General features: G+C 54.2%; 1 protein-coding gene across 3 annotated transcripts in view; it reads left to right on the forward strand.

Moving 5' to 3' along the window:
* Window positions 1–21,514, forward strand: part of IGSF9B (immunoglobulin superfamily member 9B) — a 52,773-nt gene extending 31,259 nt beyond the window's left edge. For 2 of the 3 annotated variants that reach the window (XM_070365078.1, XM_070365079.1), the window contains exons 19-20: window positions 6,835–6,956; window positions 10,491–21,514. In XM_070365078.1, the coding sequence (XP_070221179.1) occupies window positions 6,835–6,956; window positions 10,491–10,699 (331 nt within the window). In that variant the 3' untranslated portion in view covers window positions 10,700–21,514. Of the gene's footprint in view, window positions 1–1,294; window positions 1,341–6,834; window positions 6,957–10,490 lie in introns of all 3 variants that reach the window. The other variant, XR_011463089.1, reaches the window with a different exon arrangement.
* Window positions 21,515–22,000: the final 486 nt, after the last annotated feature.

Consider the following 22,000-nt stretch of genomic DNA (forward strand, 5'->3'; position numbering starts at 1 on the left):
ACATGCTGCAGATCCTTCAGGAGAGGAGTGCTGGTCTTGGCATCGCCAGGGTGTGGTCACTGGGGTGGGGGTGCGGCTTACCTGCCCAGGTACCTGGCCAGGAGCGTGAGGGATCTTCTCCACCCTGCCCAGAGCTCTCAGGAGACCCCCGCCCGGGGCGGCGGCCAGGGGAGAGGACATGGATGGGGGAGGGTACGTGCGTCCCTTGAGTGGTCACCCAGTGCTTCCCTGGGAGCCTGACTTTGGGTGGTTCCAGGGTTTGCCCGGAGACCTCGTGTCCAGCCTCCTTTTCTTCCTTGACCCCTCCTCCTTGAAAGCAGGATCCTGGGGCCTGGCTTCCCTGGGCCCCCAGGCTCTGGTCCCCAGCTTCCTGCCCTCTGCTGCCTAGTGAGCGCCGCCCCACTCCCCTCAACGCCCCCACCCGCCAAACCCCCACCACCCACCCCAGCATCTCTAGAGGCTGTGTCCTCCTGGAGGCTGAAAGCAACATCTCAGGCCTGTGAACCCTGAGCCCGAGCCACACACCCCACCCCAACCTGTGTGCCTCGCAGGAAGCTGCAGACATACAGACAGACAGACAAGCCCCTGCGATCAGCCGGCCTGGGGGAGCCCACTGTAAATGGTAGCAGCTGGTGTGCCAGGTACCACTGAGCCTGGACGCCTGCCCGTGCTCTTTCTCTCGGGTCCTTCTCCCTCCCTCCTTCTTCCTCCTCCCCGAGTCTGTCCTTCTCTGTCTGTCTCTCTTCCTCCATCTTCTTTGGGTTGGCCCGAGTTGCTGAGAAGAGCCTGCACCGTCTGTAGACCCCATATCTCCTGCCCCCGCCCCCTCTGGTTCCGTCCTTTGGTCTTCTTCTTTGGTGTGGCCGCCTGTGCAGGGGAACAGAGTCCAGAGCAGAGGCTGGCCTGGTGGTAGGCAGACGGGAGGTGGTCAAGAGGAGGAAGCCCGGCGCCCTGCCCCCTTTACTCCCCACTCTGGTACCTGGAAGCACAAGCCTCACCGCCCACCCCTCGGCTCAGGTTGGGGAGGAGGCTTGGGAGGTGGAGGAGAGCCGTGAGCTGTCTGCAGGAGATGCTGGGGGCCGTGCCCTGTCGTCTGTGCTTTGTGCAGCCCTCATCTGCTTCGTCCCATCGTGCCGTCTGGGTCTCTGTCTCTTTCCTTCCTGCCCCTCACCCCATTCTCTGGCCTCCTCGCTTGTCGGTTCTCTGATCCCCGTGCTCCTCCCCTCCCCTCTGGGTGTGCGTGGGTGGTCCCGGCGCCCGTGTTGATAACCGCTTTGTTTCTGATTGATCTCAGCTATCTGGGCAGTGTTGTCGAGACAAGCCTCTCTTCAGCTCAATAGGTAAGGGAGCTCCGGCTGGGCGGGCGGTGGGGGGCGGACCGGCGGACGGGCTTTGGCAGGGCCATCGCTTCCTCTACGGGGGAATCCAAACCATAGCCCCTTGGTCCTCTGTGGGGCGGCAGCCTCCGCTCCAATTCCCTGCGGCTTCCTGGGCTCCCCACATCATGCTGTTGCCACAGCCCGCCGGGCCACCGCCTAGCTGCAGCTTCCGAGCCCCGCCCAGAGCCCCCCCTGGTTTCTGCATCCAGACACCCGCATTCTGCTGTCCAGAGCTTCCCACAGAAGCCCTGGCGCCTGCATGCACCTGAGGGCCTAGAATGCCTAGAGCGCTTTGCATCTCTGCACTTGGGAAATCTGTCTGGGTCCCGGGGTATCTGTGAGCACCTTGCTCTCTTCTGCCCGGTTTTCCCAGCAGCCTCCAGCACAGAGGCCCCCTCCCTCCCTGGCCCCTTGACCTGCCCTGTTCCCTCCCTGTCCTCAGGGGATCCTACTGATAACCGGTCCTCCCTGTAGCTTGGGGCTGGGCTATGGCCTGCTCCTTTCTTCACCAGTTGGGTCTTTCTCTGGTCCAGGCCCCGCATCGTCCTGTGAGGGCCCTGGGCAGCGAAGGTCACCACTCCTGAGCCCTCACGGCAGCCTGTTCTTGGCTGTCACAGGACTGAGGCGCAGACCTCGCCTGGAGGCTCGCTGCTCTCAAGGCCCCTGAAGCAGCCACTCCTGCCCTCTCTGGGCCACAGCTCTGGGGGCTTCTGGGAGGAGCCCCCTAGAGGAGAGAACCGGCCCCAGGTAGGGGATTGGCAAGGGGCTGACCAAACACTACTTTTCTCCCTCTGCTCCCCTGTGAGTGTCTCCTCTTCCAGGTGGGGATCTCAGCAACTTGACAGCAGAAGGGTACCGAGCCTCTTAAAGAGGCTTCTGTGGGCCCCTTAACCCCATCACTCTCGTGGTGGCTAAGAAGATGCTGCTTTTTGCCATGGATGCTTCTGGGGACTAGCCAGTGAGGGCACCAAGCACTCAGACAGGAGCAGAGCCTCCCTGTGTACTTCTGGCTTCCAGGAGGAAGCCTTGTCTCCTCCCCACCTGGAGATAGCAGGGGGCAAGGGAGGTGGGGGGCTGCCTGTCTCCTCGAGACATGAGTGTGGCCTCCCATAAATCAGAGCTTGTTTGCCAGCTCCTCATGATCTGCAGCTGGGAAGGTGTCTGCAGCCAGAGGCCGGGTCCTGTGAAGCTGGCTGATGCCACGCTCTGGAAGCCCAGGGACAGCACTTGCAAGCGGCCAGCTGAGTGACACTGACAGGCTGGCCCTCCACCTTCCCTCTCTCCTCCCTGACCCCAGTTTGACCCCCTGAGGAGTTAATGACTCCAGGCCCAGCACTCCCCCTTCATTCTTGAAAAGTGCCCGGGCCCTGTTCTCCTCTGTGACCCCTCTCTGGTGTCCTACACCTGCAGGCTGAGTGTCCCTTCACTGTTGTGACAAACCCAGAATCCAGGGTCATGAGGTGGGAGCTGCTGGGTTTCTGCCTGGCCTGGCCGGCTCCTCGGCCTCAAGAGTCAGGCCCTCACTGTGCTGTCTGTCAGGAGCTCGGGCAGAGGCCGGGGGGCCCCCGCAGGCGCCGGGCTCCCCCATGGACGCTGCCGTCTTGCCCCCTTTGCATGTGTCCCCCTGGGTCTGTTGGAGAAGGTGTGACTCGTCTCGTCTACGTGCGTTCTTGCTCTGTCCCCACTCCCTGCTCCCAGCCCACAGCCGTCCTGGGCCGCTCCTCCTCTCCTTTTCCTCCTCCTCCAGCTCCCTTCTCAGAGCAGGCAGTGGTGGGTGGTCTCTGGGAGGACTCGGCCTGTTAGTGGCCAGGGCTTTCAGCTCCCTGTCTGAACACCAGCAGCCGCCTGGGCCTCCCATTCTCTCAGGTTCCCTTTCCTGTTCATGCTGACCATGGCCTCCATGAGGCAGGCGTGTCGGAGTGTGTTGGGGACCCTTGTACTGGGTGAACCCGGGGAATGCGGCCCCGTTGGTAAAAGCCTGTCCTAAGTTGGGAGGCCACACACTTGGCCCACTGGAGGGGCCGTCGGTGGGCACAGTGGGAGGGCGCCCCTCTGCAGAGTCCTGGTGGCTGTGCTACGATGGAAGGCAGGTTCACCCATGCCCTGGCCACCCCGTGGATGGGAGTGGGTTTGCTTGGTCTCCTCCCCAGTCCCATAGACAGACAGGCAGAGTGTGCACTCAGGAAACGAAGGCCACACTCTTTCCCTTCTGCTTTGCCGTTGCCAGGAGGGTGACCATTCTTGGGCAGGAGAGGTGTGGGGTCTCGGCCATCCTGCACTGTGGCTTGCCTTTCTGAGCTGAGCTGTGTCTTCCCTCCACTGCTCTGGGTGGGCACAGCAAAAGCAGCTGAGAGGTCTCTGGGACTGTGACTGATTTGGGTTTTGCATGAATTTTATAATGAGTAAGAGTCAAAAAGCGTTAAGGTATATTTCAGGCCATCTTTGGTAGGTCTGAACCACAGAGAAACACTGTGGGAACATAGACTTGGAGTTCACCAGGGATGCCTGGCTTTGAGGCCTCACCTTCCAGTAATGCTCGTGCTTTCTGAGGGAGGGGTCCAAGTTTGATGACTCTGTGTGTTCTGGAAGGACTGGGGCTGAATGGAAAGAGAGTTCTGGCTTCACCTCCCTGTCTGAGATCCTTGGCATCAAAGTGCATTGCCCAGAAGTCCCCCAGGGGCTTAGCCTGGACAGGGGATAGGGTCCCCCTTTCCAGAGAAGCAGGCAGTTGGCTTCCAGCCTGCTGGGATGCTTCGTGTGACTTTTCTGCCTAATTAACTGAATATGAAGGCCCACTGTGACCCCCTCTCCACACCCCCGTCCTTCCAGACCCTGCCTTTTTATCTCTGCCTCCTGTATGGGCAAGCAGCCCAGTGCCTCGGGGCTTCTCCTGTTGTGTGTCAGAGTCTGAACACCGAGCCAAATGCAGGAACAGGTGGACAGCAGGTGTCCTGGAAGGGCTGGAGCTTGGTTGCTTCATAAGGAAAACTGGCTCCCCCCTGCGTCCACTTCCCAGTGGCTTATTTCTTCCTTTTGGGAATCCTTGTTGAGGGCACACCTGAGCCAGCTTCCCTACCCAGGCTGTCTTCTCTGGCTCTTCCACCGATGGGGTGAATGTCCAAGACGGTGGCAGTGCGGATGTCCAGGGCAGGCTGACTGCTCGGGGCATGGTGGGGCTGCGGGGTGAGAGCAGTGTCCTCCTCCCGTGGGGCTTGTGCCTGTTTCCATCAGGAAGAAGCTGTGCACACAGCTTACGGGACGTTGAGAGTCTTGGCTGTGTCGTGTTGACAACTGGATTATGAGACAAACGGCATAAGCTCTTAACAGTTTCTCCATCTGAAAAATGGGGTCTGTCTCATGTTTGCCCCTTAGGGATGCTGTCAGGGTTCAGGGGAGTTCCTACAGAGAGCATAGATCAGTGCCTGGCATGATGAGTGGTGAACAAGTTCTGTATGATGAGAGCAATGATGACAGTGATGATGATACTGACCCTGGAAGCCTTAGCTGCCTGGAGAATCCCTTGCAGTTTTGGGGGGCATCCTGTACCTGTTTCTCTCATGCCCAGTGGGTCACTCTGCATTGTGTTGTTTGCACACTGGCCCCTGGCCTGCTGGCTTGTCACTCGCCTCCTCAGATGGTGTGCCGCTCACTTGTCTGCCCCTGGAAAAGGCCGGCCAGCACCAGCAAGCGGATGACCCAAGCCGTGTGTTCACGTCTCTTTCCTTCCAGGCAGCACCGGGAAGCCTTAGTCCAGGATGAGTGGGGTGAGCCCACCGCATCAGCTCCAGGGAGTCACGCTCCCTTGTGGCCTGGCCGTCTGCATTCTCGGTCTGCTTCCAGATTTCCTTCCAGCTGCTGCCGTGTAGGGCCTCCAGGGGTAGACTTCAGTGTCTGTGAAAGAGGAACGAAGGGGGAGCTGGCAGTTGGGTCTCTGGGTGAAGACCAGACCTCTGATGGTGAGCTGGCCTACTTCTCTCTGAGGCCGTGCATGCGTGTAGTGGGGCTCTTAGCTCTGTGTTTCGAGGGGGCTGATGAGAATTGAGATGCTGTCTCTGACCTGGACTTGGGAGGAGCTTCCCTGCACTGTATCTGTGGAAAGGCCATGGGAGGATGGCATCTATCACAGAAGATGCAGGTTGCCTTACTGTCAGCTGGATCAAGAAGCCCCAGGAACTAGAGGCTCGTCTACAATTAGCCTGCGTGTTTTGTGCTTTGTCCCTACAAAGATCCCCGATGTTGGGGAGATGAAGCTGTGGTCTTCTCGCCCCTCTTTTTTTTTTTTAACCTTAGATTGCTTGCTCACCGCTGGGGACTTCTTTTCCCCTCACAGGTTTGGCTGTCCTCCTTCCTTCAATCAGGATTTACCAAGCACTGATTGGAATGGAGATGGAAGAGTGAGCTGTGGGGAGGGAGATGGGGAAAGTGACTCCCCCCAAGACTTCAGGGCTTAGGGTGGCCCTGATTCCCTGATGGCGTGCCGATAGCATCACAGGCTGGAAAGAAAGAGCAACCCATGTCTCTCTTTCCCCCTTTACTCCTCACGCTCCAAGTTTGGCTTCCTCTGAGAAGAAATGGCAACGATCTTCTAGATTTTCTTGAACTCTTCTCTCCAGTGAGTGCAGATCGTCACAGCCCACCTTCTCAGCTCTCTTCGAGCTCTCTGTCATCTTGGCGGCATGGGCTCTGGGTGTCGCCTTTGACCTAATTACACAGGCACTCTGTTAGGTGAGCTGCTACCTCCACTCTTCAGTTGGGGCAGGATGAGACTCCGACACAGGTCTCCTCTCCCAACAACCTTGGTTTCTCTGTATCTTAAACCGTGGAGACACTCGCTGCAGGTGTCCCGGGCTTTGCCAGACTGCCCGATATGGACACTGACCGTCGTAATCCACGTCTGCGCTCGTCTGCTCTCTCACGTGACCATGGAGTCTGAGCCCTGTCTGCTGCCGAAATGTGGGTGGATGACAGCCATTTGCTGCTGTTGGCTGCAGGGTTCTGCCTGACTCTTGGCAAAGGAGCGGCTGATCTCACAGGACACTAGGGCCCTATCTGGCCGGGCCTATCTTTCCTGGGGGGCGGGGGGGACAGTCAGGGGTGGGGTTGCTCTCCCCCCAACCCCTTTAATCTGCCCCTGTACTTTTCACTTAAAGGTCTTGACTGTGATGGTCCAAGAACTTAAGACACGGAAGCTGCTTTCTTCTCCACGCTGCCTTCCCCAGCTTGGGGGCCGCATGACGGGTTCACCATTAAAGCCTGTCTCTCTCCCTCTCCCAGGTCTCTGGTGGCCCGGCCGATGGGCCTCCCGCTGCAGGAGCTCTCCACTGGGACTCTCTCTTCCAGGAGCAGCAGGGAGGCAGGTGTCTTCTCCAGGGCAGCTGCTTGGCTTTCTCCAGCTCCTCCTCCAAAGCTCCCTCGTCTGTGAGCTTACCTGTGCCTCTCCAATTGTCCCTTCCAGGACACATCCGCCTGCACCCGGGAATGCTGCTGCACCTGAGAGGCTGGAGGCTCTGAAGTACCAACGGATAAAGAAGCCCAAAAAGTCATCCAAGGGCTCCTCGAAGTCAAAGAAACGATCCGGTAAATGTGGAGCGGCGCGCCATCCCTCGCTCCCCACTCCGACCTGCCTTTACAGATCCCAGCTCTGGGTTCTCTGCAAAGTCATCTCCTCTAGTGTGTCTTCTTCTTTGCTCCTCTCTAGTGCTAATTGCAAAGTGATATACAAATAGAGTTTTCATGTCAAAAAAGGAGAAAAATAAGGTTAAAATCTGATTGTCCTCCCAATGTTGTTTCATCCAACCTAGGGACCATCCTTCTTGGGGGCACGTGTGTTCAGAACCCTTTTGTGCGTACACCTTTAGAAAATACATGGCATTGTTTTAGTGTATTTTAAAAAATATTCGTGGCTGCCCTGGGTCTGTGTTGCTTTGCGTGGGCTCTCTGGTTGTGGTGAGCAGGGGCTACTCTTTGTTGTGGTGTGCGGGCTTCTCGTGGTGGCTTCTCTTGTGGAGCACGTGCCCTAAGCTCGCGGGCTCAGCAGTTGTGGCACACGGGCTCAGTTGCCCCAGGGCATGTGGGATCTTCCCAGACCAGAGATCGAACCTGTGTTCCCTACTGTACCACCAGGGAAGTCCTAGTGTATTTTTTTAACAGTATAAATAGTACTTTTCCCCTCAGTCTGCCATATGCCTTGGACATATCCCTGTTTCCTTATGTATTTCTTCTTTATCAGGCCTCTGGTTGGACATGGGAATTCTGGGGTCCTACTCAGTGTTACGGAGAAGGCAATGGCACCCCACTCCAGTACTCTTGCCTGGAAAATCCCATGGATGGAGGAGACTGGAAGGCTGCAGTCCATGGGGTCACTAAGAGTCGGACACGACTGAGTGACTTCACTTTCTCTTTTGACTTTCGTGCACTGGAGAAGGAAATGGCAACCCACTCCAGTGTTCTTGCCTGGAGAATCCCAGGGACGGCAGAGCCTGGTGGGCTGCCGTCTATGGGGTCACACAGAGTCGGACACGACTGAAGTGACTTAGCATAGCATAGTATAGCATACTCAGTGTTAATCTTAAAGGAAGTCAGTCCTGAATATTCATTGGAAGGACTGATGCTGAAGCTGAAACTCCAATACTTTGGCCACCTGATGTGAAGAACTGACTCATTTGAAAAGACCCTGTTGCTGGGAAAGATTGAAGGCGGGAGGAGAAGGGAACAACAGAGGATGAGTTGGTTAGATAGCATCTGCTACTCAATGAACATAAGTTTGAGTAGACTCCGGGAGTTGGTGATAGACAGGGAGGCCTGGCGTGCTGCAGTCCATGGGGTCACAAAGAGTCGGACACGACTGAGCAACTGAACTGAACTCAGTGTTAAGGGGTCCCTGTGGCATGGACTCAGTGTCTGAGGGCGGGGCAGACTTCTCTCCATGAGTTAGAGTGAAACTGCCTTATTTCATAGAAAGGACATCTCTGCTGAAATGGATGCTGTTTACCCAGCAGTTGTACATAGCTTCTAAGAAACTGCAAAAATAGTTCAGCCTTATTTCAGACTTAGAAAACTCCTTACTATTTATCACATGCTCTCATTCTACCAGTGGTTTTTGGAGTGCTGTGACAGGCTGTCTGAGAAGGCTACTGCACGGCTTCTTTGCTGGTCTTTCTTATCTACCGCAGAGAGCCTTCCATATGGGAGAATGAGACACCGAGGCCCTTGCGTTTCTGGGATGCAGTGAGCTCTCAGTTCTCACTTGGCCTTTGGGTGGTACCATTATCCTATTAGTTTATAGCTGAGGATACTGAAGTTTAGAGAAAGAAGACACATTTTTTTAGATTTTGGGAGAGAAGAGTCCAAAGCTGAATTTTCAACCCATTTAAGCCCATTCTATCTACCTATATATTATTTATCTATCATCTGTGTTTTGTTTTTTGGCAAAAAAAAAAAAAAAGTCCCATGAGATGCCTGTGTTCTCTTTTTTGTTTAAGTGGTCCTGTCCGCTGTCATGTGTTCACAGCTCCACAAAGCTCTGTCTTTAGCCCAGCCCTTGTCTGTGAGCTGGTCTCATATTTCTGGGTACCTGCTGCCCATGCCTCTGGGTGTTCTGTCTCAAATAGTTATGGATAATCTTCCATGTCTGCTTCTCCCGGTTCTTGCCCAGTCTCATAAAAGGCTCTCCTCCCTGCCTGGTTGCTCAGGCTCCTTGATTCCCATCCTCTTCTCACATCTGGTCCATCTGGTGAGGTCTGTTGACTCCGCTTTGCTTTTTAAAGATTTTTTTGATATGGATCATTTTTCGAGTCTTTATGGAAACATTGTTTCTATGTTTTTGGGGATTTTTTGCCCACAAGGCATGTCGGGTCTTAGCTCCCCAGCCAGGGATTGAACCCGCAGCCCCCTGCACTGAAAGACAAAGTGTTAACAACAGGAAAGTCCCCTGTTGACTCAACTTTTAAAACACACACTATATCTGGCCACTTATCTCTGTCTCAGATGCTAAAGTTAAGTTCTGAGTCATTCCCATCTCTCCCCTGGACCAGAACACAGCCTCCTATCTGGTCCTGCAGCCTCCGTCCCGGCTCCTGCAGTGTATTCGACACACAGCGGCCAGAGTGGTTTTAGAGAGTCCCGTGAGTGTGCTCACACACACGTGCAGCACACGTACACACATACTTCTGGCTAAAACCTCCGGAAGGTCCCCCTGCAACCAGAACAGGCTTCTGCCTGCCCTCCCGCCTCACCGCCTCTGCTCCCTCTGCATTAGTGTGGCGGCCCCCCTTCGGTCTCCAGCCCATGTCGCGTTCGCCCCTTGCTTGGGGCCATCACACTGTGGGAACACTTCTCCCCTAGGCCTGTGGAAGGTTCGTAATGCGAGACTCGCCTCGGCGTTGCTCCTTCAGGGCAGAAGCAGCACCCCAGATTTTCTTTCTCAGGGTTCTGTGCCACCTTTCTTGGTAGCACTTGCAGCATCTGAAAGGTTTTCAGTTGTAGTTTTTAAATCTCTATTATCTCTTCCTCCCCATCTCCACGTTGAAGTATCATCTTCTAGAACGAGAGGGCTTCACCTCTGTGTCCCCAGAAGCACCATGCAGCAGAGGGATGGCCTGGCAGTCCAGGGTGGGCCAGACCTGACTGTGATATGGACAAGTAAAATCTTTTGAGACATCCATCCTTGCTTGTGGGAGTGGGTGGGGGGAAAGTGTGCTGAGTCCCAACCCTGTGCCTAGAATGATGGCCTGGTACCCAGGAGGCACTGAGAGAGATGGGTAAGTATTTCTTTAAAAAAATAGAAAAAAAATTAGATAAAAGTTACTGAATATATTCAATATTAAATACAAGATGAGAGATGTTGCTTGACTAGATCTGAGTCTGCAGAGGTGCAGCCATGCCCACCCTGCTTTCCGGCTCCCACTAGAGCAGCACTTGGGGAGGCTGGGGTTCTGTCTTCTCTGTTGCACTTTCTGCTCTGGTCTCTGGGCAGGTGGGTGGCTCCAGCATGTGGCCCTGGGGGCCAGGCAACATGCCCTGCAGGGGGCAGCGGGGGTGCACCGCTGGCTTCTCACTCTCACCATACTCTCTTCCTTTCTTGTCTTGTGTTGCACTTGCTCCCCTCCCTAGATGGTTCTGCCTCCCAGGCTCAGCACCTTCCAAACTCTCAGGTCCTGTGGCCCGACGAAGCTGTCTGCCTCCGGAGGAAGAAGAGACATTCCCGGCCCGACCCCTTCGCCCGTCTGTCGGACTTGTGCCACCGCCAGCTCCCGGAAGACCAGAAGGCAATACTCAGTAGCGTGGAGCACGACGACCCCGGTCACGCCACTCTGCTGTGATGCTGCCACTTAAGTGTCCCCTGAGTGAGGCTGCTGGCTGAGGGGCAAGGGCAGGCACGGGGTGATGGGTGTGTGGGGCTTCGTCCTCCCCTTCCAGGGGAGCGGTGGCCCAGCTGTTGGCTTCCAGGGCTGCTCAGACCCTGGCTCCACTTGTTCTCCCTCTGGCCTGAGTGGGCCTCTCCTCCGCCTCCCGGCCTGCTGGCCTCGTGTCCGGGAGAGAGGGCAGAGGGCTCGCTGGCCGCCGTGGCTATGGGTGGAGTTTGGGCAGTGAACTGGGGACAGGGGGAGACTGCCTCCTCCCCCCCTCTCCCCGCTTCACTAGGTGGATTTCTCCACCTCCTCAGATATCAGTGGAGTGAAAGAGGAAGCAGGGGCTCGCGCTGTGCTCTGCTTCTGTTCAGTTTCTCGAGTCCTGAAAGAGGGCTGGACTCCGCCGTCTTCCAGACTCCACATATATATAGCTATAGATGCAAATGTGTATGTGTGTAGTTTGTGGGTTTCTCTATGTATATATATGTATGTGGGAGCAAATGCTCACTTCTGTGGTCAGGGGAAGGAGGGAGAGGGCAGCTGGTATGTGGGCTGGGCAAGGAGGACTGGCGGGAGCTAGCGGGGGCCCTGGTGTCTGTCTCGGGAATGAGTCCCACTGAAATGGGGTACATGCCTTCTCAGCTGGGTCCCCCGTTTGTCTTGACCTCATCGCGTCCTGGGCAGAGTGAGGGCTTGCCACGGTGACTGCTGCCCGTTCTGGGGGCTCAACAGTCCGTTACCATGGAACTAAACACCGCCTCCATTTCTTGGTCCTGGGCAGAGAAGGGTGTCTGGTGGGTGGCCAGGCGGGCATCTCTCTTGCTTTCGTGGTCTGGCTCGGAAGTGAAGCTGCTTAGCAGCGGGGCCGGGGGTGGCCCTGTGCCCAGACTGGAGCTCCTCATTAGCCCCTTGGGTCCAGCCGGGCCCAGAGCCCTGTGGCCGGGGGCCTCCCGCTCCAGAGCCATCTGTGCAGAGCACCCAGCGCTGCGGCTCTATTTATATCCCATGCCCTCCGGAGCGCTGTTCCAAAGCTCTGATTGGATTCCTCCTCTCCTTTTGTGGGAGCTAATTCCCCAGATTGATTAATTGCCACGTGTGGGGAGCCCGCCCACACTCCTCTCCGTGCTCCCCATGTGCCCCCTGCAGACCTGAACTCCCACAGGATGGGATCAGATAAAGCCGGGGGCCTGGATACTGGGTTCTGGGAGTGCTCTGGGCCCCCTCTTCCCCCAGGGCTGTTTGTATAGAACTGGCTGAGGCCTGGGGTTGAAGGTGGAAGGAGTGGGAGGTGGGAGCTGGGGTCCATCCTTTCTCTGTCGAGTTATCTTCCTAACTCAGACTCTTAGCACCCAGAAGCCTCTGTGAGGTGGTCTGATGGCGACAGGAGAGATCTCTGTCTCTCGTGTGTGTGCAGTGTGGTACTGCCCTCGGTGGGCAGAAGGCCTGTGTGTGGCTAGGGTGCATCTGGCCTCTTTCTCCTCCTCTTGTGCCAGAGTCTGCCCTTCTGGCCACCCGAGAATCATGGTGGCGATCAGGTTCCTGCAAGTACCTCCTTCTTGGTGCTGCTGTCTTGGTGGGTTTGGGGACAGCCCCTGTCCCCAGTTACCTGCCTGGATATTGGCTCCGTCACAGCACTGGACACTTCTCTGGCTCTCAGTCTGGGGACCTTGGCAAGCTAACCCAAATGTGGGAGCGTCCATCCTAGGGGTGAATCCTCAGCCCAGTGCTTCCTTCTCACGCCAGGTGAGTGGGGACCCAGTCCACCCTTGGGGCTCTGCCTCGCATGTCACACAACTACAGTTTCTCTCCAAACGTGACCATCGTGGAGAAAGAAGTGGCAGGAGCAGTGTTCGTGGCTGTGCCTTGTCCACTGCCCACCACTGACCTGGTGGAACCTGCCCCTTCTGGCCAATGTACTTCGCTGGGCACTGTGTCCAAGCCCCACCCAGGCGGTGGCTCCAGCGAAGCAGCGACTCTGCTTCCTCCCCGAGGCAGCACTACCTCTGCCACTGTGCCCAGCAGGGGGCTCACGGGCACCTCTACCGGGCCCAGGGGTCAGTTGTGGCCTTCGTCTGTACTCTCATGGTGGCTGTTTCTTGAGTGGAGCAGGTCCTGGTGGACCGTGCGTGCAACATCAGGGCTGTGTGTCTTCAGGGTGAGCTAGGCTGCCATGCCTGAGCCCTGTGCTGGGACTGTAGGCTCTGAGGTTACAACAGGAGAGGATACAGAGGGGATGGCGTTCAGGGCCCTGCCGTGCGCCGTCGCCAGCGGTAATAACGGTGCTGACTCCTGCCTGCCTGCCTGCCTTCCCCCGGCCAGGCCTGGTACCTCAGCACAGAGGACCAAGTGGTTGGAGTTGTGCTTTTTGCCGGCCGCTGGGTGTCAGCTGTGCTGGGTGTCCCCAGGACTGGGGAAGGGCACCAGGACGACCTATCTCTCAATAGCTTTGGACTCATTACTCCTCCCAAGAGGGCTTCCTTCTTGTGACAGTGAATGTGGACGAGGGCCTTCCTGCACCCCAGGGAGCTGGTTCAGCACTTCCTGTAAGGACTATGATGGAAATCAGCAGGATACAGTCCACTCTGTCCATGAGGTGGAGACAGGGCTGTTACAGGCACACGCTTCAGTCCTGGGCACGTGCAGGTGTGAATGTATGTGCATGGGGGTGCAGCCATGCCTAAGGGCCAGATGCCCTTTGCGCTCTGCCCGTCACCAAGTGCAGGGATGACTCTGAAGCTTCCTCCAACTTTCAGGCCCCAGTCCGCGGGAGATCAGGTGTTCCCCAGACTGCCCCTCGGCCCATCCGGTAACCTTGCCTAGAAGTAGCCTACCCTTCCTCCTGCATCGTGCCTGGAGGCTGCACTGTTTCGGGTTAGGTGACTTGAAGACCAGGGAAAGGCTGAAGTGCTGCCAGAGGGAGCCTGCGGCTGCAGCTGTTTGGGGGAAAGCAAGCAATAAGGAGAAGGTGGGGCCTTTTCTCGATTTGCTGGCGGCGTCAATGGGGTTGAGTATGGACGCAGCCCAGCACTTGGTGATCTCTGTCCACAAGCCCTCAGCCTGTCTCTCTCAACTTTCCCCAGACATGGGTCTGAAAGGGGGACGATGGGCGGGCAGGGTCTGCCCTGCCTTTGAGAAGGCCCATGATCCTGTGCATGGGGGCGTCTCAAGTAGGGTGGACTGGAGTCACCTTTTCTATTTTTCAGTGCTGTCTCTTTTTGATTTGGTATCTAAAATATTTGGGGTTAAACTGATTTCAGCTGTTTCCCTGTGCCCTTTTCATACAGAGGAAACCTGGTAGGATCAGATGTGAAATTTCCTGACTAGGCTTTTTTTTTTTTTTTTTTCCAAGGTTGACAAAATAGCCTCAGGGAGGAGGCAGACTTCAGAGAGCAACAGGGCGACCTTGTCACTCTCCAGGATTAGAATTCAGGGCCCAAGTGTGCACAGCTAGAGCTGTTACTTCCAGTTTTGTTAGAAAAAGCCTTTTAGGGGATTGGGGGTGGGCTGGGGAAGAACTGTACATAAAGTACATTTGATTACCATATAGAGAAACATAGGGAAAGAAAAGCTAGTGGCTAATCTGGGGCTTGCTTTGCTTGCATGTGATGGAGCTTTGGGGGGCAGGGATTGTTGGGGAGCAGCAGGGGGGCAGAGGTGGGTAGGCTCCTAGGGGCTCCCTCAAGGAAGTGGGCATCCTCGATCAGCTCTTTCTTCTCCACATAAAGGGAGGCTGGAGCTTGGAGCCCCCTGGGGCTGCACTGCTGCTCTGAGAAGAGTTGCTTTCAGCAACTGGGAGTTTGGTTGGGGTGTCCACCACCACCCCACTGACCAGCAGTGAGTCCACCTTGGTCCAGTGCTTTACTTCTGGGGCTCTCATCAGTGCTTCCATAAGCAAATGTACTGTTTTGCATGTTGGGTTACTGAGAGGGTAGAAGTGTTTTCATGACCCATTCTAAGCTGGAAGAATAAATAGGTTGAGTCTGATCCCTAGACAGTCCCATACTCCGGGGTGTCTGTGTAGGACGAGGTAGAGTGAGGCGGCTGTGCAGACAGCCCTGCTGGCGCCTGTCCCTTCCAGACAAGCGGCACATCTGGACTGCTGAATCCTCGGTAGGCAGTAGCCATTAATGACATCACTGGGCCAGTCTTCCTTGGTGGATCTGAAGCAGCGAGGAAACAGTGTCCACTCTGGATCGCTGGTGGGGAGAGCTGGGCCGGGTGGTAGGGAGAAGTGCTACAAGTTCTCATGCCCTGGCCTGGGCCGTTGCCATCTGTCCCAGCCCCCTTGATGGTGACACAAACAGCTGCTGGGCCTCTTGAATCTTGAAGAAATATGCTCCACCAGTCCTACCAGTCTCTCCCTGGCACTGGATTCTCTGGGTTTATTTTAGAACCAGGCCACAGTCTCCCTTCCGCCCCAGGTACATACCAGTTACCTCGTTTCCTTCCCATCCCACTTCTTCATGGCTCAAGGGATCCTGACCTCGTGGATGGTTTGCGACGGGGAGTTGGTTGGGTAGGGAAGGGAATCTGAGAGGGGAGAAGGGTTGGGCTCATGGCGGGTGGTTTCCACTTTCCGCCTTAGAAGCCCTGTGAGTATGCTTCTGATGGTGTGTGGGGTTTCCACACGTGTGGAGGGAAGGGGCCGATGCCGACTCCTTGTGTTGGTGATGAGGGCTGAGAGACTTTTTGCCCCCTCTTGGCTTACAGCATCTAAGAGATCTTGTTTCTGGCATGGGGACAGATGTCCTTATAGCCGTCTTGCAGTTCTTTGAAGGGAAACTGTCCATCACTTTCATCGGAAATTTCTATTACCTGCTGAGAACCTGAAGGGTCTGTTGTGAGCAGACAGTGTCCTGGCTGGGGCAGAGAGGTGGGGCTGTCTCACGTGGCCCTCTGCAGTCACCAGACTGGCTCTGTGGCCTCCAGCCCCAGGGGGCTATCTTGTCCATGTTCCTTTCCTGGGCTCAGGAAGTAAGAGTGTGTGTGTGTGTGTGTGTGTGGTGTACTCTGTATGTATGGTGCCTATGTGTGTGGTATGTGGTGTGCATCTGTGAGGGTGGTGTGTGTGGTGCGTTTGTGGTGTGTGTGTGTGTGTGTGTGGTATGTTTGTGGTATGCATTTGGGTGTGCTGTGTGTGTGTACAAAAGATTTGTAGGGACACACTAATTTGCCTGAGTAGCCTCAGGCCTAGCAGACCCTCTTTTTGGTTGACTCTTTTCTTTGCGAGGCAACTCCTAATTTGGTAGGAGGGTAAAATTAGTAATATGCCATCTTTAGTGTATTTTTATGGAGATTGTATATAAAATTATATAAATATATATGATTTGTTCTATTTTAAGGAGAGAGGGGAGCTTATGTAAGGGGGTGGGTGGGTGCAGGGACCGAATGCAATAGTTGTGGTTGGGAGCTGGGGCCTCTGGGGAGTGGGAGATGGGAGGGCAGCGGACCACAGCCGTGGAGAGGAGCGGGGTTGTGCCTTCGGCACACGCATATATATGAAGTCTAGCTAGCTAGCTTGTCTATATATCTATATATCTATATGCAGTCATAGTTTGCTTTATTTTTGTACTCGTGCTTAGACATGTTTGGAGCACGACCACCTGGGGTGGCCTGGGTTCTAGCTCATGCCTTGGTGCCCTCTCTCCCACCCATTCTTCCTCCATGCCTCGTCTGTCTTTTGAGACATTCTCTGTTCAGAGTCGCTTGGGTCTTTCTGATGGAAATGTGTACATATGAAAATTTAATTTTAACAAAGCCTCCTTCTGGCACCTGGCCAGGGACTTCTAAAACAGAGCAGAGTATCGTAGAGTCTGACCCAGAGCTGGAGCTTCTGGGGGAACAGGTGCTCACTAGCATTTGAGCAGGAAAGTGTGTGCCCTGAAGAATACCTCTCTGAGAACTCGAGACCTCACATACGCTGCAAGGATCTCACACCTCGCGGCTCAACAGTTGTCCCTGGGTGCTAGCTCTTTCTCTGACTTGCCAAGGGTCATGTGTTTGAAGCTGGTGCAGGGCCACATGGTGCCGGCAGCCAGGAGACACCTGTGGGTGCAGTCTCTGCTCGCATCATGCTCGTCAACTGAAGAGCCAATGCTGACCCCTCCTCCCCAAGCAGGGCGTCACATAGGCCAAGAGGTTTTGTCTTATGGAACTCGGTCATTAGAGGAGCTCGCGTGCCTCAGCCATGGGTGGGGCTTTTTTGCTTTTTTTGGAGTACCATGAGAAGAGGGGGTGAGGGTGCAGCTCGAGTCTGACCCCTGACCCATCTCGTGCCTCAGTTTAGCTTTAAGGGGCCCTGGCATTCACTCAGGCCTGTCCTTCAGCCCCTGGCATACCTGCTCAAGACGCTTTCCATTTCCCAAGGACACTGGAGGATGGTGGTCTGTGTCCAGTCTGCATTGGGGGAGCTCCAGCATGGGGTCCAGTGGCCATATCCATGCTTGGCAGGTGACCAGTTGTCCCTGCAGTCTTCTCAGGGGACCAGGGGAGGATGCAGCCAGATGTCCTTGTAAGACTTTTCAGGGAGGCTGGGCAAGAAGGGCAACACAGTCTCTGTCCTGTCCAGCCTGCCCGAACCTCCACGACAAGAGGGCTTTCATTACCGTTCTTTTGGCTCCCGGAGCGATCCTCTCTTTCTTCACAGACCGTGTCCCACCTCTGGTATCCTGCATCACAGTACCGCACTGGGTCTGGGGCTACTCTGAAACTGCTTTTTTTCACATGACACCTAAGGTATGGTCCTTCACACCAAGGAGTCACTGCCCTCAGCCTTCCCATCCCACCCCTCTACCTCTAACTGGAGTCAGTTGCGGGAAGAAAAGGGAAGACAAGTGACATAGCCCTACCTTGAGACGTTAGAGCTTGGAGGGGTTGTAAAGTTTATCTCTACCCTGAGCCTCAGGAAGGTGGGAAAGGGTAGGTAGCCCAGCCAAGACCTCCAATTTCTCTGCGGAGCCGGCCTTTCACAAAGGCACGTGAGGCCAACGGATGATGGAGATCTGATTATATGTAGAGGAACAGCATCTGCCTTTGAACCTCTGTTAACAGGACAGGTTGGTGGGATGAGTGTGCTGACTAGGTCTTTGAGGCCACCCCATAGGCTGTGCCTGTGCCTTGGTGCCCGCGTGGTGGGAGGGACACCGAACGCTGGTGCTCTTCCCCTTTGGTGGGTGCTGAGGGTGTCTGTGGAGTTGTTTTAGTTCTGCTACCTCTGTCTGCTTCATGGAACCAGGGTTTGGAGTGGACAGAGTCACTAAATATTCCTCACCCAAAGTCAGCGTGGGTGTATCCTTCCCCCTTGGGCATCAAGCAGTAGCTTGGGGAAGTGGGGTTCCCACTGCCCTCTGGCCCTGTATCTCCTGTCTGATGTAGGTGTTTGTGCTGAGCCACTTTGGGTAACCTCAAACAGCAGGGGGGATAGCAGGAGAACCCACGCAGCACACTGCCTGTCCCGAAGGGTCTGGCCCCGATGTTGCCCTGTGGGGGTCTCTTCTGTGCCCAGGGCCTGGGGGAACACTCTGTGCAGTGGTCTTGATCGTCGGGACTTCAGACTGAATGGCTGGTTTAGGGAAGAACAGCAGTTTAAAGCCCCCCTTGCCAAGTTGTATACATCAATCTCCAAAGGTCTTAACGCCTCGTTCAGACTTCATTTCCAAACTGCCATCTGTGGGGCCAGAGGAAGGGGCACAAGGCGGGGTGGTGCTCCCACCAGTGGCTCCTTCCTTCCACAGCCGCTGACCTGAAGGGACTATAGCAGCTTCACGTCAGTGACGCCCGGTTCCTCTTGTCCCCGACTTTTTCTCTTCCACCGGAAGATACTTTATCACCCTGGGTATGATTCTTCCATAGCACACCTGGAAGCAATGTGTGTGGATTTCTTTTCCCTATTTCACCCAGCGGTCTGTAGACACACTGAGGGTGGGTCGGGAGGGGTCCCGTGGCCACCTCCCAAGACCCCAACTGCTCTGCGCCTCTGGATGTCCAGGGGCCTCTCACCTCATTTCTTCTAGGAATCTGAGTACAACTCAGCCTGCTGGTGGGAGTGCCTGCTCTCATGGCACACTTTTTCCGTCTTCAACTTTCTTTGGGGGTTTTCCCCCATCCATGCCAGGTCTTCTCGTGAAGACCCTTCAAACCTCGTTTCCATTTCTTGAATGTCGATACTACCACGTAACTGCGCTAGGGTGCTTTATGGTGCTGTTCTTGATGAGGCCAGCTGGACTGAACCTCCTTCGTCCCACTGGTTCCTTAAATCTTGCTGTATTTTGTCCTCTATTTTTCCCCTAGGGGTTTGGGGTGGGAGACGTAGGGGTGGCTTTTGTGTTCTCTCTCTCTTCTGTATGTATGCACTGGGTAAAGTCAGTAATCATGGGCAGCTGACTTCATGGTACTGGTTGGCTGACTTTGGTTAACTATTAAAGACAAATCAACAAATTGTACAGCTGCACACAGAACACCTTTGAGTGTGAATCTGAATGGCAACTAGAGGCTTACTTTTTGAACTTCAGGTATGTAACTCAAAAGTAAATAAAAACACTATTTTTTCAGTAAGCTTTTTTTTTCTTCTAAGAGATAACTTAGAAGTCAAATGATAAGAACATTTAACCGGTGCTGTACCAAAGCCTTATATGAACATAATCCTACACTCTGTACCACCTGTCTCTGGTGAGTGCCCTGTTCTGTCACCCTCTTCTCAAAAGCCTGGGAATGCCAGCATGTGCCAAGCCTGGGGCTGGGTCTTGGGAACCTGTGGGCCAAGGAGACCCCTTGGAGCAGAGGGTAATTGTGAAGATGGAACACCATCTGCATCCTGAGTAGACTCTGGGAAGACACCAGGCGTGTGTGTGTGTGTGTGTGCGTGCGCATGTGTGTGTGTATGGGAGGGGGACTGGGGTGTGGTGTGTACATTCGTGTGTGGGTGTGCTACAGGTGCACAACGCCAAAGTGAATGCACCAACTGGGGGCCTGAAGGGGAGACCCAGGCTGGCTCTGGAGTGGGCTGGTTGTAATCAGAGGGGAGGGTACCTCCTCCTCCCATTTCCTGTCTCCTTCCCCATCCCCTCTGTCAGGGAGTGGAGGTTTATGGAAATAGCTACACTCTCAACCAGGTGCTTTTTCCTCAAAATCTCCAAAGTCTAAGCATTTATAAAGGGCCTGTCCAAGAGGCAGGCACTACCAACCACCAAATCACAGACTGCCAGAACGGGGAGGGAACTTGCTTCCCCTCAGCTCTGGCTGCTTTCTTGTAGAAGGGGTTCCTCCTGCAGGGTCCACTGACCACCTGTTCTGGGCCTTGGCCTGTTCTAGCTGCCACCCTTCAGGCTGCCCAACCCCTTCTTCCCAATCCACACAAAAGACCCAGCCGGAGGTGCCCTTTATCCATGCCTGCTCTGTGGCCTAAGCAATAAAGCCTGCCCTGCCTACCACAGACAGTGACCTTTGGCCTTAGGCTCCTGCCAGTTGAAAGCTGAGTGACACCCCAGACTCAGTTAGGAGAGGACATGTGGCCAGCCTTGGCTTGGGTTGCCATGCTGGGCTCCCCTCGCTGGCATTTCCAGGCTTGCCAGATACTAACCAATGCATCGCCAGTAACACTGCATGTTCATATCATGAGCTAAAGAGCAAAACAAGCAAACACAGACATGGGCAAACGAGCAATGGGAGAAGAGAGGGCACACAGGGAGACGAGATGTGTAGCCAGTGAAGGAATGCTGGGAGTGTTGCAAGTGAAAATTCAAGAAGTTTAGGGTTTAACTGCTTCTCATGTAACATTACTCTGCTTCAGAAATGTTTTGTATTTTGATAGAAATAAAAATTTGCTAAAAAAGTTCATTTTCTAACTTTTATTTATACTTAGGAGGTCATTTCTGGTGGTATCTACTCTCACCTCTGGCTTTTGGTCCCCCTGATCAACCCCAGATTTTACTTATGGCTCAACGAAATTGTGGAAGGATTTAAGACTAGAGATGAAGGAAGTTCTCTTTATTCACTGAGCAGACGTGTCCTGAGGGCCAGTCACGTGCATCACCGTTCCACTCACTCAGGATCTATCACGAGCGAGCAGGCAAGGCCTCTGCCCTTCCAGGAGACAGACAGCAAGCAATGATAGTGCTGAGGAAATCATACCCTGTCAAATAAGATGTATTAGGTTGGTGCAAAAGTAATTGCGGTTTTGCATTATTGAAATTTGCCGTTTGATATTGGAATACGTTCTTAACTGTGATTATGTTATACATCATTTTAATGCACATTCCTCGCTTTATGTTTTTTGCTAATGACTTATTTCTTGCTGTTTATATTTTATACGTGTTTTATACTATGGAAATGATGTTAGACAAAAAGCAAATTTGAGCGATTTTCTTATTCGAGTTCACCATGGGTCTTAAAGCAGTGGAGACAACTCGCAACATTAACAACCCATTTGGCCTAGGAACTGCTAATGAAATATAGTGGTGGTTCAAGACATTTTCAAAGGAGACAAGAGCCTTAAAGGTGAGGAGCGTAGTGGCCGGCAGTCTGAAGTTGACAATAACCAACTAAGAGCCATCGACTTAGCTGATCCTCTTACAACTACATGAGAAGTTGCTAAAGAACTCAACGTTGACCATTCTATAGATATTTGGCGTTTGAAGCAAATTGGAAAGGTGAAAAAGCTCAATTAGTGGGTGCCTTATGAGCTGACTGAAATAAAAAAAAAATAGTCATTTTGAAGTGTCTTCTTTTATTCTATGCAACAACCATTTCTCGATGGGATTGTGACATGCCACGAAAAGTGGGTTTTATATGACAACCAGTAGTATGAAAGAAGCTCCAAAGCACTTCCCAAAGGTAAACTTGTACCAAAAAAGGCCATAGTCTCTGTTCGGTGATCTGTTGCCAGTCTGATCCACTATAGCTTTCTGAATCCCGCCATAACTATTATATCTGAAGAGTATACTCAGGACACTGACGAGATGCACCGATAACTGCGGTGCCTGCAGCCAGCATTGGTCAACAGAAAAGGCCCAGTTCTCCACAACAATGCCTGACCGCATGTCGTACAACCAGCGCTTCAAAGTTGAATGAATTGGGCTATGAGGTTTTGCCTCATCTACCATATTCACCAACCTCTTGCCAACTGACTACCTCTTCTTCAAGCATCTTGAAAACTTTTTGCAGGGAAAACGCTTCCATAACCAGCAGGATGCAGAAAATGCTTTCTAAGGGTTCATCGAATCCCAAAGCACAGGGTTTTATGCTATAGGAGTAAACAAACTTATTTCTTGTCGG

This window comes from Bos mutus, chromosome 29 (genome assembly GCF_027580195.1).
Source record: "Bos mutus isolate GX-2022 chromosome 29, NWIPB_WYAK_1.1, whole genome shotgun sequence".
NCBI lineage: Eukaryota > Metazoa > Chordata > Mammalia > Artiodactyla > Bovidae > Bos > Bos mutus.